At 44.8% G+C, this 19,041-nt stretch overlaps 1 protein-coding gene across 12 annotated transcripts in view; it reads left to right on the forward strand.

The window, feature by feature from the left end:
- The window catches only part of LOC113436187 (complement factor H-related protein 5-like), a 256,629-nt gene that overhangs the window by 162,907 nt on the left and 74,681 nt on the right, over positions 1–19,041 (forward strand). For 11 of the 12 annotated variants that reach the window (XM_087930322.1, XM_087930326.1, XM_087930328.1 and 8 more), the window contains 3 exons: positions 3,408–3,590; positions 14,110–14,313; positions 14,723–14,899. The exons of the other annotated variant lie outside the window; for it this stretch is intronic. In XM_087930322.1, coding sequence (XP_087786448.1) covers positions 3,408–3,590; positions 14,110–14,313; positions 14,723–14,899 — 564 coding nt within the window. The remainder of the gene's footprint in view (positions 1–3,407; positions 3,591–14,109; positions 14,314–14,722; positions 14,900–19,041) is intronic. 12 annotated transcript variants of the gene reach the window in all.

Consider the following 19,041-nt stretch of genomic DNA (forward strand, 5'->3'; position numbering starts at 1 on the left):
TAATATCAAGATTCTGAGTAAAGAACCCAACCAAGTCAGCATTTCAAGATTTTCAGCTTTCTCAAAGAACTGTTTTATTGATACATCATTTTGGCATAAATAAAAGTAAAACCACTTCTGACTGTTTCCTGCAATTCTTTCCAAGACCGTCTCAAAAGTGCTGTGAGAAATTTGGTCCAATATTTTGGTCATTTCTATTTCAGACTAAAATTGTGACTTCACTATTGACTCATTTCTATTTGAAGGTCTTTATATTTTATGATTTTTCTTAGTTCTTTCTCTTCTCTTCAGCCTCCAGGGATTGCCATGAGCACCAGCCGGAGTTCTTTGACTTTTGTATCAATAATTATTAAGTTTGGGGCAGTTGTGGGCTGCAAATTTTTTAACAACCAGTTCTCTGACTGGGTAAGCATGGTGGGTTGGTCATGTGACTGGGTGGGTGATGTCACTCATCACACCCAGCTCCGCCTCCTAGCCACTCACCTCAAAGGCAGAGCTAGTATTCAGCCAGTTGAGGTTAATCCTACCACTGGCCCTGCCTTGCCCATTTCTTGACCTGTTTTGGGCTGTTTTTAGGCAATTTTTGGACTGTTTTAGGCTGTTTTTCAGGCTGTTTTTGGCCTGAAAAATGCCCCCCAGATGGCCTGAAAATGGCCTAAAATGGCATGAAAAACAGCCTGAAATCAGCTCAAAAAAACAGCCAAAAAAGGGCTCCAAAACAGTTAAAAACAGGCCATTTGGGGACTGTTTTCAGCTATTTTTGATTGTTTGGAGCCAAAAACAGTCCACAAAATGGCCCAAAACTGGCCTGAAAACGACCCCAAAAACCCAGGCCAAAAACAGGTGCGGATGGGGCCAGCCAGTGGTGGGATTTGCCATTCGCCAAACTGTGCCTAATCTTAACTACCGGTTTCGCTAGAACCGGTGCAAACTGGCAGTAGCCCACCACTGGTTTGGGGTGTTATGTAGCAGGTCTTGTCTTTTTGAATTCTAAAGTCCCAGAGCAATTTAGCTTCTTCATTTTCTATTGCTTTCTCTATTGTGGTCCCATCACTTCTTGTGTGCAAGAAAATTGCATTTCTTGCAGAACTTCCAGTGCAACATTGTGGCTATTTTGTCATAACTTTGTTGTACTCAGTCTATGTAATCTTTTTGCAGCAGCTAACTAAGTAAACCACTATTTCTTCAGCTTTTTGCTATCTTCCAGTTTTGGCTTTGTATGCATGTGTTGTTGTTGCTGTTGCTGTTGCTGTTGTTATTGTTGTTGTTGTTGTTGTTGTTGTTGTTGTTGTTATTATTATTATTATTATTATTATTATCCATTGCAGTTATCCAGGTATTTAGACTGGATTTGGCTTTTTAATCTACCTATCAAGTCCTTGTTATTGTTGTTATTTTAGTAGTATACTAGCACTAGCTAAAGTATTACATTATTTAAATTTAATAAATATTTAGTTGACAGTGAACAATCCAACACTTTTTTGATGAACTGAACTGTTAGGTACCCATTCCTCAGGGGCAAGTTGGAAGTATTATTCTTCCTCTGCCAGATTTCTTCTAGGTTTAATACATCCTACCCACCTTCTTACCTTTAGGTAGGGGTGTCAAACTTGACTGCATTACATGACCTCTCGGGAGGTATCATGACATTTTTTTTTTTTTGCCTTTGTGGAGCTGGGGTGGGCATGGCCTGCACATTACATATCAGCCCATGGGCTGCCAGTTTGACAGGTCTCCCTTAAGGCAATTGCTTGATAGAAATTGCTGCAAACATCTATCTTCCAGGTGATATTGTTCTCTAGCATTTTCCCCATGTACTTGCAGAGAGTAAGAAAGTTTTCCTTGATAGAGATATGCAGAAGCCATTGCAAAACAGGCTGAAGTTAACATTTAGAACAATGAAATAAGCAGCAGCTCAAGCAGACATCACCTTTCTAATTTATTCAGCCATAAGAACAAGGAGGAATACAACATAATTAGACTTCAAAATATTGTTATTATGACCAATTTCAGTGAATATAGCATTAGGTTTCCTATGGAGTTCTTTCACCACAGAGCCTGGTGTCCTGGGTGAAAGTGAACTGCTCAGAAAGCAGTAATCTTGCAGGGCAAGACAATCCTCAGAGATGCTAGGCTCTAAGTGCTTGCAGGCTCCTGTGCATGCTCCCAGGGCTGCCAATCTCTCCCGTTCCCATCATCCCTTCCTGAGCACGGAGGAAGGAAGGAAGGAGATGGGAATGAGAATCAAGGAAAGAAGGAGGGGATGAAGGGAGGGAGGGAGGGATGGATGGAGGAAGAAAGGAAGAAAGAAAGGAAGGCAGGAGAGAGGAGCAACCTGGTTGGAGATAACCCAGTTCACAATTCTGCATCAATCCTGGATCCACTGAGAGTTGGACTCAAAGGAAAAAGCAATTTTGTCACGGACAGAACTTTATTGGCAATCAAAGTTAACATTGGTATTCTTGAATCGTGAGCTCTTATGAAAGTATCCCTTCCTTGTGTGTTGCAAACAGCCATTTCCAGTGGGGAAAACAGGACAAAACAGAATGGGGAAAATATTTTCCTCTGCTATATTTCCAATCTAAATTAGACTATGGCAGGGTCCCTATGGATTATGTATTAATAGAAAAGCAATTAACTTACCTCTGTTTCTTAATGCTATAGCTATTGTACATAAAAAACTTAAGAGTGCTGAACAATAAACACAGCCACCATTTTGACTGTTTTGCTGTATTGTTGTGTGTGGATGCTCTCACTAAATGCAAGCACAGGATAAACCGGTTCATTCTCAGTCTTTTAAGAGAACATAAACTACAAGCAAAAGTGGCATTTGATCACAAGGTGAGGAGGCATCAAGAAATGTTTCCCCTTTTGCATTTGAGCATCCAAGGAAGGACAGGATAGGAGAAAGGGAAAGTTGGAAAGACAAAGATAAAGAAAGAAAGAGGGGAAGGAAGAAGAAATTAGAATAAAGAGGGAAGGAAAAAGAAAAAGGAAGGAAGAATGGAAGGAAGGAAGGAGATTATAATGAGAGTGAGGGAGGGTCTCAGGGAAGTCCTGCCATAGCACTTGGCCACCACAGGTGCCCCTTGACGTGAGTCCTATGTCAAGTCCACCAGTGGCCATGCCCCACCCACCAGCCCTCCAAGGTCAAACACAACCGTGATGCAGCCCTCAATGAAATCAGGTTTGACACCCCTGTCCTAGAGTTGAATGACAATAGCAAGGCAATGTAGTAATCATTTTCTGCCTATTAGTTAAGCAAGCTATATGACATTGTTGTTTTTAAAAAATAAGAATTAGGCATTTTAGCATTTTGCAATGTAGTTCCTTATGAATATGCTTAAAACCTGTGAATGTGTCTTCTCAATCATCAGAATTGTTGATGGATTATTTATCTAATATAGATATTGAGGGAGGATGTGGACATCCACCTGCTGTGGACAATGCAGATATTGTGGAGTTACTCAAGGAAACCTACATCCAGTCTGAGAGTGTAACATATCAGTGCCAAAATCTCTACATAATGAAAGGATCTGCAAGAGTGACTTGTCAAAATGGCCATTGGTCAAAAGCACCAACATGTACAGGTACAAATAATATCTATAATTGTTTTCTTAAGTTTTCACGGGTACTTACATGTATGGTATTCAGCTTTGTTTGGGTATTTTCCCACATCATTATAGTTGTGCTTTTAAAGTTGTAGCAACGTTTCAGCAGAATCTCATCTGCCATCATCAGGCTTCTGTATTGTGTTCATCTGTGAGTCAGACTTTTACAGTTGTTTCAGTTTTAAATTTGGGGCTAGCCTATTGCTGTGCCAGAATGGTTTTTTCTTCATCCTGATTGATTGGGAGTCTTTGTCTGTGTTTATTGGTCTTGGTCTATTGGTCACAGTAAACTCCAAGACCAATAAACACAGACCAAGACTCCCAACCAATCTGGATGAAGAAAAAACCATTCTGGCACAGCAGTAGGCTAGCCCCAAATTTAAAACTGAAACAACTGTAAAAGTCTGACTCACAGATGAACACAATACAGAAGCCTGATGATGGCAGATGAGATTCTGCCGAAACGTTGCTACAACTTTAAAAGCACAACTAGAATGACATGCGAAAATACCCGAACAAAGCTGAATATCATACAATATCTATAATTCTTTATAGATTGTCCTTTATAAACCAAAATTGTACTTTGGGAAAGAAATCAATTTCATGATGCCAGAGCTGCTATGTCGGTATGTTAATGAAGTGGGACAAAAAAAGAAGAAAAGGGAAAAAGGAAGGAAGGAAGGAAGCAGGAAGGAAGGGAGAGAGGGAAGGAAGGATATTATATGTATATAGAGAAAGTGAAGGTCTGAGAGAAATCGTGCCTAAGCACTTGGCCACCAGCAGCCCTGCTTCCTTTTGGCATTCCCTTGTCCCCTTCTCCTGACTTCTCCTGGTGGTCTCCCATCCTATCCCTGAGGATGCTTTAGTTACAAAGCTGGGTCTCCTCACAAAGAGAAGGAGTGGGCCTCCCTCTGACCCACCCACTTTGCCCTCCCACACACACAATGAGCAACCTGGCCAAGGAGAGCGAGCACAGCAGCAGTAGGAGCCAGGCATGACCACCCCAGCCACACCTACCCCAGCCCCCTGCAGTTAACCACGACCCTGATGTGACCCTCAATGAAATTGAGTTTGACACCTCTGTTCTACAGGCTTTGTGCCATTGATATTAGAAGGTAAGTTTCAAAGTAGCAATTTATAACAAGCTTCCCCTCCCAGAGGAGAGAATCACAATGAGTATACTACTGTCTCTATGAGGGTTGTCAAAAGCCACAAACTATTTAAGCATACTTGAAATCTATGTTGTCCAGAAACTGTCAATGGTGATTTATCCAAAGGTGATAATTATAAAATTAAACAGGGATTTGGGTTTTCTTAGTAATTTGGATACTAAAATGAACAAATGAACATTTAAAATAATGACCTTAAAGAAGCAAGGGGAAACAGTCAAATAAAAAATAAGTTATTAGGAGGTGGCCCAGCAGTTGAACCTTCCTAAATTGCTCCAGGATTCCCACTTAATCACCCCTGAATACAAAATCTGTAACCCAAGAGGAATTCACAGATCTTCTCTGAACTGAAGAATGTTCAAGTCAGGAGTTAACTTGTTATACTACTGACATTGTCATTCAGAAAAGGATACTCTGGGTTGTTGTTGGTTTTTTGGGGCTCTACCTATTAGATTTATATCCTGATTTAATATTCAAATGGCTTTTCATTCGGCTTTAAGCTGGGGTGGGATTCAATTTTTTTAGCAACCGGTTCTGTGGGTGTGGCTTAGTTGGTGGGTGTGGCTTGATTGTCATATGACTGGGTGGATGTGGCTTTGTGGTCATGTTATTGGCCAACTCAATATCACTCACATCAAGGCATGCATCTCTTCGCCTGGCCTCTCATGACTGTGGAGATGCTGCAACAGTCATAAGTGTGAAAAATGGCCATAAGTCACTTTTTTCAGTGCCACTGTAACTTTGAATGGTCACTCCACACAAGCAAAGTACCAGCAAAGGAGGGGAAAAAATCTCCAGAGACGTTCCTGAGACAGGAAGTCTAATTCCGCCAAGAATGTAATAAGGTTTAATGGAGAGGCAGTTTCTGTAAGCAACACCAGAATGTTTCCTTCCTTCCTTCCTTACAGGATTAGGCCAGTAATTTCTTCTAACATCTGGTTCTCTGAACTGCTTAGAATGTTAACAACCATTCTAGCAAATAGGTGCGAACTGGTAGAAACCCACCCCTGGCTTTAAGGCTTTTAAAAGATTTTCTAACATGTTTCTTCAAAAAAGAAGAAGTTTCCAGGGGTAGGATTCTACTGGTTCTGACCGGTTCTATAGAATCGGTAGTTATGATTCTGTGCAGTTCAGAGAACCGGTAAATTGTGTCCCTGGCTGGCCCCACCCCTCTCTGCCCTCCCTGCCCCTCCTGCCCACTCACCCTGCCCAGTCTCTCCTCATCTTGCCCGCCATTACTAATCTGCCTTCACCTACCATTGCTGCCTGCCTTTTGCCAAGGCCCTGATCTCCCTGGGTGAGTGAGCCTGCAGGCAAGCCCTGGTTGAGTCAACTCCCCAGCTAGCCTAGGCATTTTAGAAAGTTTTGGTGTAAGAGTAAGAACTTAGAGTGTATTCATACTGTAGGTCTGGTTTTAAGATTGTGATCATATAAAGTTGAAAGGTAATAATGATAATAAATAAAAAGTAGAATATCATAGCATTAAGTAGAAAGTTACTCTATAGATATTTGCTCTCTTGTAAAATATATGTTATCCTGCTGTAAACATATTTCCTTATGCATTTATTCATTGTTAAACATATGCCTGAAATCAATTGCATCCTCCTGTATAAAGTATGGTCCTGTTATCTACTGTAAATCCTTCATGAATCCTTCCATAAATAATCCTTCATGAATCCTTCCAGAAATGCCACCCCTATTTCCTCCAGGAATTGGCACGTAACTATATTTCCAACTGTCAGAACAATTCACACACACATCTTTGATCTATGGTGTTAACAAAAGACTGAAATGGTCAATTAGGAAGACAATAGAGAAAAGATAACACTGCCAGAAAAGAATCTGTCTGTTGCAAAAAGATGTAAATCTTAGATTATATGACTAGAGATTTACAAGGTAATTAGAGAACTAAGAACAATTTCTTAGAACTTTAACTTTGATTAAAGAGTAAAATTTGCTTTCTTTGATTTGCAAGCCTCTGTTTAAGACTTAGTTTTGGTTCATTTTTTGCTTAAGCATACTGCCAGGCTTACAAAGTGAATAATTCAAAATTAAAGGGTTTTTTTGATAAAATGCTGCCTCATCTCTTCATCTTGAATCTGGATATGGGATCTGTAGCAAAAAGAAGGTTGGGAAATACTGGAGGTTAAAGTCCATACAGTTAGTCCTCGATTTAACAACCATTCTTTTCACCCTCTGTTCCCACCTTCCAATAAGGCCAATAACTTTATTCTGGAAATTACATGTTCAGAAGGAAGCTGAATCCAGTAGGCCCCTTGAAATTAACAGAATTAACTTCTGTATATACAGGTAGTCATCAATTTACAACAGTTCATTTAGTGACCATTTGAAGTTACAATGGCACTGAAGTGACTGCTTTTCAATTTACAGTCATTGCAGCATCCTCATGGTCAAAATTCAGATGCTTGTCAACTGGTTCATATTTATGACAGTTGCAGTGTCCCGGGAACATGTGATCAACTTTTGCAACCTTCTGACATATTCACTTAACAACTATGTTATTAACTTAATAACTGTAGTGACTCACTTAACAACTGTGGCAAGAAAGGTTGTTAAATGGGGCAAAATTCACTTAGTACCAAAGGAGCAGCTCCTCGCATTGTGGCTGCTGCAATGAATATGAGAAGCCCAACATGGTTAACATCTCTAGCCCAATGACTTCTTTGTTAATACTCACCATGCCTGTCAATTTACCAACTCCAGTTACTGCACCAGTGAACATCACACATCCAGTCACTATCGACTCACTAATGAATCTCCCAACACCAATAACATTAGCTGGCCCTTTAAATATAGCCATGAGACCTGTGAAAAGCATGCCTTTCCTTCCCCAGACATTGCCAATCTCTCCCCCGTAGTAAAAAAAGAAAAACTTCATGTAGTATTAAAAAAAGAAAAGAAAAGGGGACTGCTGTGTATTGTTTAATGGATTGCTAAATTGGCAAAATGGACTGCTAAATTGGCCACACCCACCCAGTCACATGACCACCTAGCCACATGACCACCAAGTCACGCCCAGCCACTCACGTTACCACCAAACCATGCCCAGCCAGTCATGGAACCACCAAGCCACACCCACAAATTAAGCCACGCCCATAGAACCGGTTGTTAAAAAAATTGAATCGCACCCCTGGAAACTTCCTTTTTCCAGTCCTAGCCCATAGCTGTAGCCACTGCAAAGTACCATGAGAGGTTTCCTCAATGACTTGCAATTTTGGTGAAAAAAAGAAATAAAAAACAGATTAATCTCTAGCTCTGGATGGGATGGCCTTACAGACCTGGTGGTCCTTTTAGATACACAGTTCCTGCTTGAAGAGCAGGTGTGACTAGGAGAGCATTTGTACACCTAGGAAGACCTGCCTCATCATCACCCATGCGCTTGTAACCTTTTGCTTAGATTAATGCAACACACTCTATCCTTGAAGGATAAAAAAACCCATGTCTTAGAAACCTGCCTGCAGTATGCATTAAGCTGAATTTAAGCATTCTGTTCCAAGCTCTTTTGGAAATATTGCAGATCTCTTTAAGGAGATCTTTTCCTCCCTGTGTCTCTAGGAAGGCTTTTAGAAAAAGCTTTACAAACCTACCTTTTCCTTATTTTTCATTTAATCCTTCCATTAAATCTATATTCTACAGTCAGATGGTATAGTCATGAAAGTGCTGTCCAAAAAGCCAGGGGATTTTAAGTTCTACTCCCACTTAGGCATGAAAGTAACTGGGTGACTTTGGGCCAGTCACTTTCAGCCTTTCACAGAGTGGCTGTGGTGGGGAAAATAGGAACTAGAAGTATTAGCTATATTTACGAAAAGGTAGGGTGAAAGTATAATAAAAACAACAAGAATGATAATTGTTATGTCCTGAGGACTCAAGGAGTTCTCACTCAGGTCCACTCACTTGTGTGGGCGTTATTTCCCCCATTCCCATTGGTCAGTTCTCCCCAGCAGCCAGCTATAAAAGCAGGCTGCGGGGTCCAACTGGCTGCTGATTGCTGCGAGCCAGTTCCAGGCTTGGCAAGCACGGTCAGCCCTTTATTTGTAAATAAAGTACTGTTGCACTCATGCTCTGGTTCAGCCTCTCATTGCTCAAACTTAACACTGGCGACGAGGATGGGATGGCTACCAGAAGCACCTTGCAACCGCTGAGTCACTAGCCACCGATCTACAGCCCAGAGAGAGCGATCGGTTGGCAACAGGAAACGCTGATCCGCAGCCAGAGAGGCGGTCAGCTAGCGAAACGAGCGATCAAAAAGAGCAAACGCAGATCCGCAGCCAGAAAGCGGTCTGAGTCAAATAGTTAGAAGCGTCTGTAGCCGCTTGTTAGCCTCGCTACGGGGAAAGTGAAGCGCTGCGAGCCGCAGCCGCTCTGCATTTGGCGCGAAATTCAAACGGGTGTCATTTGAATTTCGGGCCAGTAGGAATCACAGCACAGCGCTGTAGAGAGTCACTAACGCCCACTTTTTTTTGGCGCGAATCAAGACACCTCACACGGCTAGCAGCCAACGTGGTAACCCAGAGAGAGAGAAAGAGAGGGTAGCAAAAAACCTCTCCAGAGCTGATATCACTTGTAACTCACGGCGTTCGTAGTCCCAGAGAGATTTCTCCCAGGTAGCCCAGCCATTCCAGCACCATGAGTTCCAATCCAGTATTCCCGGCGTTTAAACCAGACGAAGAGAAGTGGGAATCGTATAAGAACCGTTTCAATCATTACATCGATGCGGTCGGCCTGTCGGATGCGGGAGAGCATCGGAAAAAATCCTATTTCCTAATCTACTGCGGAGCCACCGTTTACGATACCGCTGCAGCACTCGTGGCGCCTAGAGAATTAAAAAACATTCCGTGGTCCGAGTTACTTGAGATCCTCACAAACCACTACGCTCCCAGACCTTCACAAATCGCCAGGAGGTTCACATTCCGAATGAGGAAGCAATCAAGTAAGGAGACCATCAACCAATATATGGCCGCCCTCAGAACAGCAGCCCTGCACTGCGGGTTTGGAACATACCTAGAGGACATGCTCCTCGATCAATTGGTTTGTGGGGTCAAGGATCTCAACCTACAGAGGCGACTGCTAGCTAAGAAAGACCTCAACCTCGCGCAGCGTAGAGGAGGCCCTAGCAGCCGAGCTGGCTACGAACTCAGCCACCGAAATTCAGGGCCCAAGCGCCAAGCTAGCAGCGTTCCCAGTCCATTCCGAAGAGGTGGAAGCGGAGGAAGGCACAACGATGAGAACGATGTCCATCGCCTCACCAATGACAGATGGTCGCAGGTAGGGGCCAAACAAGAATACACCGGTCCACCCAAGCACATCACCCTGTGCCTAGCCTGTGGGGATCACATCAAAGGGCCACCTGCAAGTTTAAAGGAGCCGTTTGCAACAACTGCCATAAGAGGGGCACATTGCGAGAGTCTGCCAAGCCCCCAAAGTGCTGCACAAAGACCCCGTCCTCGCACTCGGGACCACAGAGGCAAGTATTAAACTGTCGCACGCACCGCCTTGCCAGGCGTACTTGCCACTCTGTTAGTAAAATTTCTCTCTCCGTTTCCCTAGAAGGTAAACCGTGCCACATGGAGGTTGACACAGGGTCAGCGCTCTCAATAATTTCGTGGAACACCCTCAAGAGACTCCACCCCAGCCTATCTACTACCCGGCTTCAGAGATGCCAGTTCGGTCTGAAGGACTACCAGGGGAAGGCCATTCCCGTGATCGGCAGAGGCAAGTTCTTTGTCAGTTTTAGAGCTTTTAAAGGCCACCTACCTCTAGTGGTAGTTAACGGCAACCTACCCACCTTATTGGGGCTCGATTGGTTTCCCCACCTCGGCCTAGGGTTAACAGGAGTCCATGCTGTCTCAACCTCAGACACTGACTCCTTATTCGCTGACTACGCAGATGTGTTCAGCGAGGAGCTGGGGTGTTATAATGGAACCCCATCTCGTTCACCGTTGACCCCCAGGCAGCCCCAATCAGATTAAAACCACGTAGGGTTCCATTTGCTATTCGACCAAAACTAGACGCTGAATTGGATAAACTACTAAAACAAGGGGTCATTGAGCCAACAGATTTCGCCAAGTGGGAGACGCCCATTGTCACACCCTAAAAAAGATGGTAGCCTGAGAATTTGCTCGGACTACAAGACAACAATCAATAAATATTTACAAGTTAGCGCCTATCCCGTGCCCGTCATTCAGCATTTATTGCATACATTCGAACCGGGCAGTATTTTTGCTAAATTGGACATGTCTCAAGCATATCAACAGTTCCCTGTTGATAACCAAACAGCGGAACTTCAGACCATCGTCACTCACAGGGTGCCTTCCGATGCAAGCGTCTCCAATTTGGCGTAAGTGTTGCCCGGGCATTTTTCAATCCCTCATGGAGCGGATTTTACAGGGCCTCCTGGTGTAGTACCCTACTTCGACGACATCTTGGTCTCGGCCAGGGACAGACCCCAACTCTTCCAGAGAGTGCGAGCAGTGTTAGAGAGGTTCAGACAGCATGGCCTCAAGTTAAAAAAGAAAAATGCGCCATTGCCACTAGACAGGTGGACTTTCTGGGTTATAAAATTGACGCCTCTGGCATTCACCCCTGAGTCCAAGGTCAGGGCGATCCACAAAGCTCCCACACCAACCTCCAAAACGGAGCTACAAGCTTTCTTGGGACTCCTAAACTTTTATGCATCCTTCTTGCCCCATAAAGCCTCAGTAGCCGAACCCCTACACAGATTACTAGACAAAAAGTCACCGTGGCACTGGGGGCACAAAGAAGACCAGGCGTTTAACGCCGTCAAATCACTACTTACGTCAGAGGCAGTGCTCATCCAATTCGACCCAACCTTCCTTTAGTACTGGCAGCAGACGCATCCCCTTTTGGAATTGGGGCGGTCCTTAGTCACCGACTCGCCAATGGCGCCGAGGCCCCCATCGCCTTTTTCTCCAGGACGCTCTCGGCCACGGAGCGAAATTACAGCCAAATAGACAAGGAAGCCCTAGCAGCTGTTGCAGCCGTGAAAAAGTTTCACGAATTCCTTTTTGGCCACTTCTTGAACTGGTCACCCACCATAAACCCCTCCTGGGCCTACTGGCCGGCGACAAACAGACACCTCAAGTCCTCTCCCCTCGGATGACACGGTGGACGCTTTTTCTAGCGGCCTACTCATACAAACTTATCCACCGCCCGGGCAAAACTCTATCCCACGCTGACGCACTCAGTCGCTGCCCCTTACCCGCTCCGGCTGAAGACCCAGCTCCTGTCAATGCCATTTTTGAAATCACCCAGTTGGACCTGCCCATCACCGCCCTTGACATCGCCGCCAAAACCAAGGCAGACCAAACGCCGCCCAGGTGCTCGACTGGGTGAGGAGGGGTGGCCGGGAGGCAATGTTGATAACAAATTTGCACCCTTTAAGACTCGCATGCAGGAGCTGTCCAGTTTGCAGGGTTGTCTACTGTGGGGCACTCGGTGATCATTCCGACCTCGCTGCACCCGAGTCCTGGAGGCGTTGCACGAGGGACACCCGGCATTGTGAGAATGAAGGCGTTGGCACGCAGCTACGTATGGTGGCCGGGTCTAGACGAGGACATTGTCAAGTGGGTAAGTTCCTGCAGCATTTGCCAGGAATCCCGTCCTGCTCCCCCATCGCCACCCCTACCAGATGGGAGAGCGCCAGCGCCCCTTGGTCTAGAATCCATATCGATCTGGCCGGCCCGTGCATGGAAAGATGTTCCTAGTGGTCGTGGACGCTTATTCCAAGTGGATAGACGTGGCACAGCTATCCACGACAACCACACTAGCAATCACCAACGTGTTAACGCGCCTGTTCGTTTACCCATGGACTACCCGACTCCTTGGTCTCCGATAATGGCCCACAGTTCGCATCAGTAGAGTTCAGCCATTTTGCAGCCAACCTAGGCATTCGCCACATTTTAACAGCCCCATTCCACCCTGCGAGTAATGGGTTGGCTGAAAGGGCCGTCAGGACCACCAAAGAGGCCCTCGCTAGGTTTGGCAGAGATGACTGGCACCACAAACTCTCACGGTTCCTGATGAGCCAGCACTCAACCCCCTGTGCAGTCACCAATAAGTCCCCAGCGGAACTTCTGATGGGCCGACGCCTGAGGACTGTATTGGATAGACTGCACCCACAATACTGCCCTGACTCTCCCCTCGCTTCCACTTGGGGTTAGACATTTTATGTTACAGGAGATATTCGCCAGGAATTTCGCTGGGGACCCACTTTGGATTCCGGGCGAAGTCATCGCCGCCACCGGGCCGAGATCATATAGAGTCAGGCTAGAGGACGGTCACGTCTGGAGGAGACACATAGACCAACTCAGAAGGCGCCTCAGCAACCTCGCAAACAAGGATCCAGAGTCTCCAGTCGAAGGGGAACCGTCCCATCCGCCACCCAGCCACATCGCACCCAGTGACCAGTCTGCGCCAGCGATCGTTCCGGTCAGCCCAAACCCGGACAACAGCGCCCAGAGAGTTGATCAACCGGATCCAACCCACGAGAGTTTGACTCCAGAAACCAACCCGGTGGTTTCCGAGGATGCCCAGTCCAGAGAGAGTGTTGGTGACACTATGCCAGCTCAACCGTCACAGACTGATGCCGAACAGTCAGACAATGTTCCCGAGTTGCGCCGCTCCAGGCGCCAACACAAACCCCCCATCTACCTCAAGGACTATGCGTGTTCGCATCTGGGGGGAAGGGGTGTTATGTCCTGAGGACTCAAGGAGTTCTCACTCAGGTCCACTCACTTGTGTGGGCGTTATTTCCCCCATTCCCATTGGTCAGTTCTCCCCAGCAGCCAGCTATAAAAGCAGGCTGCGGGGTCCAACTGGCTGCTGATTGCTGCGAGCCAGTTCCAGGCTTGGCAAGCACGGTCAGCCCTTTATTTGTAAATAAAGTACTGTTGCACTCATGCTCTGGTTCAGCCTCTCATTGCTCAAACTTAACAATAATGCTTGAATAAATCCCTGCGCAGTGACAAAACAGGAAGGTAGAAAGAAGTTCAGTTCCATTTTACAGTATAAGATTGAAGATATCAAATCAACATCATTCCGTTTTCCCCATAGCCCTCATAGATTGTAAGCAGAAGAAAAAAGGGACCCATCACTCATTGTCACTCTCTGTTCTCTCTTTAGATCCAAGTTAGAAATCCAGATCAGATCCTGATATTGAACTAGAACAACCGATAACATTTAATACCAGGTTCATCTCTGATGGCAGCACAGAGTAAAGCCAAGCAATTAAACTGATTGAATATTCTGAATTTGGGAGGTGGCTTACTTTTTTTTATCCCTTTTTTCAGCAAAGGGCTGTGATTATATCCGTATAGAAAATGGAAGAATGACTGAATATTTGGAATGGTACAAACCATTTCCAAAATGGGAGGGACAAACAATTGACTTTCGTTGTGATCATGGTTTTGTGCCTGCGAACCAGCAAACAGGGCAAACATGGCAAAGGGCTGCATGCATCAATTCCCGCTATGTCCCAGAACCAAAGTGTTTGAGTAAGTAACTGTTTCCCTTTGCAGTAGATACTGCCAAATATAAACAAAACAGGCCAGGGAGATGCTATCCTGACCTTGCTTTAACCTTGAAGAAGTAGCATCCTACAGAGATTTCAATCTGTTCTTGGGTTGTTCTGCCTCCTAGGGTGATGCTTCCACTGATGTCTCTTCTCAAGGGACTCTAAAGGTTGTTTTGGAGTTTGCAAAAGAAAGTGTACTAAAACCTTAAATGATAGAGGTAAAAGGCTGAGTCTTTGATAAAATATAAACAGAAAAATAGGGTTCTTCCTCATCAGCTTCCTCCTCTCTTCACATCTTGTCTTTTCTGGGAACTAGATATCATGCATAGTATGAATTGCCTTCCAAGAACCATCAGTGATGGAACTAAGTTGGTCTTTTTTGCTTTTAGAAATATGTGATCCTTCTATACATTTTGATCATGGTCGCTTCATTCACCATGACTACATATTAGAAGGTAACAACATTACATTTGTTTGTGATTCGGGATATTCTCCTGCAAACCAACAATCAACAATTACTTGCACCCAAAAGGGGTGGTCACCTGCTCCAAGATGTATCCTGACAGGTAAGTTTTAGGAATGTCAGCTAAAATTGCCTGACCTGAAATTGCTTTCGCGTGTGTGTGTGTATGTGTGTGTTGTGTGTGTTGTGTGTTGTGTGTGTATGTATGTATGTATATGTACACTCACACACACATTTTGAAGTGGCATTTCACAATGGATTTATAAATGAGAATTTGTGATAATTTAGCAGCAGGGACGACAAGGAATTCATATTTTCACAGGGAATTGTGCTGTGACTGGGAGGTAAAGGTATGTGTAGGTGTTTATGTACACACATATAGTTGTGCCTGTGTGCCTATCATTTACCTATTAAACTTAATGTCTTACACTACTTAGGTCTATTGAATATTTGCAATAAAAAGGTAAATTTTGATTTGAAGAAAAATATTTCAGATGAAGTTTGTTAACAATTAAAAATTGTTTTCATTATATTTATTATTTTTAAAAAGAGGGTGATGTGTTTTGATGTGCAAAGGGGATTTAGGGTTGTCTCCAATGAAGATCTGAGGCCAAGCATCAATGGTATTGGACAGTATAAAAATAAATGAATAAATGGCAATGATTAAGGAACAGTAAAATAAAGAAAAGGGTAGTAAACATCAAAATTACATGATTATACCTTTTAATGTATATTTTGCAACTAAAACTGTGCTGTCCAGCCAGTGTATGGGAATTGGATAGTTAGGTAGCAATTGTGAGCTGTTCCCTTAAGGGAATGCATCATGGTAAATCTAGTTAAGGTATCCTGGGAAATGTAGTCCATGTCATGCAACCACATCTGTAATCCTAATTGGTCACTAAATTGACTCTCGATGGGTTGGGGAGTTTTCCTTACTCTTGGCTGAACTCATGGACTCATGGTAACTGTTCTATCATTACAAGATGGGAGAAAATGGATAGGAAATAAACCATATTTTTACCTACAAGACAGATATGCAAAGGATTGGTCATTAAAGAAGAACTTTGACACAAATGTGAGTTATGAGGATACCTGATGAACTAATAAAAGTACTTTGTTATGGATGTTTTGTGGCGTTTATCTATCTGCATCTGTACAGGATACAGAATAGTAAAAAGATGGTTATTTGAAGTCCTGAAGCCCATCATTATAAAGACAGTTAATTTGGATTTATGATAAAGCAAAGTAATGTTGAAGCCAGGAGTGAATGTGGAATGCTAAGCTCTGTGCCTCAGTTTGAATTGCAGGGAGGACCAAGAATCCACCCCTTCCCCTTTTACACAATCCCTTTTTGCAATTTTTGTGGACAATTTAATCAATTTAATTCAAGGTTCCACGATTAACTGCAACCTAACATGGGTGTAGTCTTCCATGCATATTTCTGCATTTAGTCATCCAGTCTTCTGACTTTGCTATGCAACCTCTACTGCCACCTTGTGTCACCCAGTGACACTAACAGGCATATTTCTGCATTTAGCTTCCAAGTCTTCAGACTTTGCTATGCATATTTCTGTGTTTAGCCCTCCAAGTCTTCAGACTTTCCTATGCAACCTCTAGTGCCCCCTTGTGTAGCAAGCACACATCACACCCTAGAAACTGCCATACTGTGTACTGTGCTAGCATCGCCCAGACTCTGCAGCGCCACCTATGTGCTCAAATATTAAATCCAGCAGCAATTCTACTTTCTGCTACCTGCTTGCAGCGTATCCTAGTACAAAAAAAAAGGAATTACACAGAAAATTACTAAATTTTCCAAAAGTCACCTTTTACCAATTTGAAACATGGCAACTGCTTCAGCCATGACGGATGTCCCTGAACTACTGGAGGACTCGAACCCTCCACCTACCTTTGCTGTAAACATGGAGCCTGGTTCCTGAAACCCAGTTTCAGATGTCCAAATCTCTACGGAAGCGGCGATACCTCCGAAAGCCTATGACCTCAGAAAGAGTAAGAAGCTTACCGAACCCATGGACGAACACTTGAGGAATGATTGGGAGAAGCAATATCACCACTACACAGACTCCTGGGCAGAGCTTGAGAAGATCTGTGATGCCCCAAAACACAAGCTACCCCCCGAGAAACTCTGCACATTGCTAGTTGATCTAGATGCCCTTCTTGCATGGTGACCCCAAACTCCTACAACACATCCAATGCTTTGAGGAGTTCACAAGGAATGTGAAGACTGTCGAGGCAAGCAAGACAGCCCTCCGGGCAGTGCTCCACAACGTGCTTTGGCAGGAAATAGCATCAAGGGAGCAGGCCACATACTTGCCTAAGTTTTCGCTGAACACTTCTCAGAAATCGTGGATGAGGGCTGCCTCCCAGTCATTGTCTTCAGTATGATGGATGCCAGCCATTCCGATTCCTAATGGCGTGAACCACTGAAGGCCCAATAGACTTGGCCGGTCTCTGTCTACGATGGTGAGTGGTAGAATTGCATTATGTCCCTTGAAAGAGATCTGGACATGGCGGGTACCTGTGACTGGAATCCAGTTGCCTTGATAATCTTTCAGTATGAGTCTCTGACTGCTGAGGTCTTTGCGTCGGATGTTGGAAATCAGTTGCTTGAGCGTTTTCCAGGATACGATGGATAGTGAGGACCCAGAGTCGGCTTCCATGATGCAAGGTTTATTTTCAATGTTGACCTTTACATGGATTTTTTAAGCGTCAAGCGATGAAGCGTGGCCAATGGTGATGGTTTGATGAGCCTCTTCTCATCTGGGTGTGCCGTTAAACCTTCGGGGTCTGCTGTACTGGTTCCACTGGTTGCTAGAGCAGTCCCTCTGTGTGGTGGAGTTGCCATCATTCCTTTTTGGGCTGCTCCCTCTCCATCTGGGGCTGGAATTTCTTTTGTTTCTGCATACTTTTGCAATATGCCCTCGTTTTTCACAAAAACGACACACGGCGTCTAAGAATCTGCATTCGGATCGAGGATGGTTTCCCCTGCATCCGGTGCATTGGTAGTTGGGTTTACGACCCCACTGGTCTCGTTGCTCACATTCTGACCGGAGTCTGTGGACTTCTTCCTCCTCGCTGTCTGAGGATGACTCGACATCTTCATGATGGGTGGTCGATGTGTACTTGTCTGAAGGTTTCCCAGCATCATTGGTGGGTAGGCGGTTGGTTCCGCTGGTTTGGTGCATTTGTGCTGCTGATTTACGAGCGCCTTCAGCTGCGGTGGCGTCTGCTATGGAATCTGCAAGCGAGATGTCTCCCTTGGCCATGATCTTGCTCTGGACAGTTGGATCTCTAAGGCCAAGGACGATTCGGTCTCTTATGGCTTCTTCGAGGTTGGCGAAGCCACATAAACCGCCCAGGTTCCTCAGGTCTGCCACGAAATCCCCAACACTCTCACCTTCACGCTGGTCCCTCTGATAGAACTCGTGTCTGAGAATGAGAGTTGGTACTGCTGGGGCGTAATGGTTGCGCAGGATGGGAGCAGGGGTGTCCCAATCCATAGTTTTAACTTCAGCTGGTTTTGCTAAGGCTTTAGCCATCTTAAAAACAGCTGGTCCACAATGGGTTAGAAAAACGGCTCGTTTCTTGCTGGGCGTGGCATCTTTGAAGTTGTTGGACTCTAGGAACATTTGAAATCTGTCCATATATGAGTCCCAGTCCTCGCTAGCTGGATCGAATGGGGCGGGTGGTATAGCACTGCTGGCCATGTTGCCGTTGTTGCGCTCTGTCGGCCACGTGTTCCTTCAGCTAGCTCAGTTCTAGTAGACTTTGTTGCCTCCGCATCCCATCCTCGTCGCCAGTGTTAGATCTGGGAGGATGGTTCAGAAATGGGGGCAAGACTCAGATAACAACAACAGCTCTTTATTAGTGACTTCAGATCTGAGCAAACTATCCCGGCTGCAGCAGCCCTTTATATAGGGCTGGCTGCGGCTAGGCAGCCAATGAAAGCGATTTGAGTTTGCCGTTCTTGGCAGGGCCAATCGCAGCAGCCCGTTTACTAGCCAATCACATCAGTCTGCGGTGACCAATCACGATCTGCTATTCGCGGGCCAATCAGAGTTGCAGACTTTTGAGCCTGCTAGTCCGGAACACCTTCCAACTCTGATTATCTGTTCTTCAGTTGTTCCGCCTGCTAGGGTGATGCTTCCACTGATGTCTCTTCTCAAGGGACTCTAAAGGTTGTTTTGAAGTCTTAATGAGAGAGGTAAAAGCTGAGTCTTTTATAAA

The sequence above is a fragment of the Pseudonaja textilis genome, chromosome 3 (genome assembly GCF_049901715.1).
Source record: "Pseudonaja textilis isolate UNSWEBS1 chromosome 3, rPseTex1.2, whole genome shotgun sequence".
Classification (NCBI taxonomy): domain Eukaryota; kingdom Metazoa; phylum Chordata; class Lepidosauria; order Squamata; family Elapidae; genus Pseudonaja; species Pseudonaja textilis.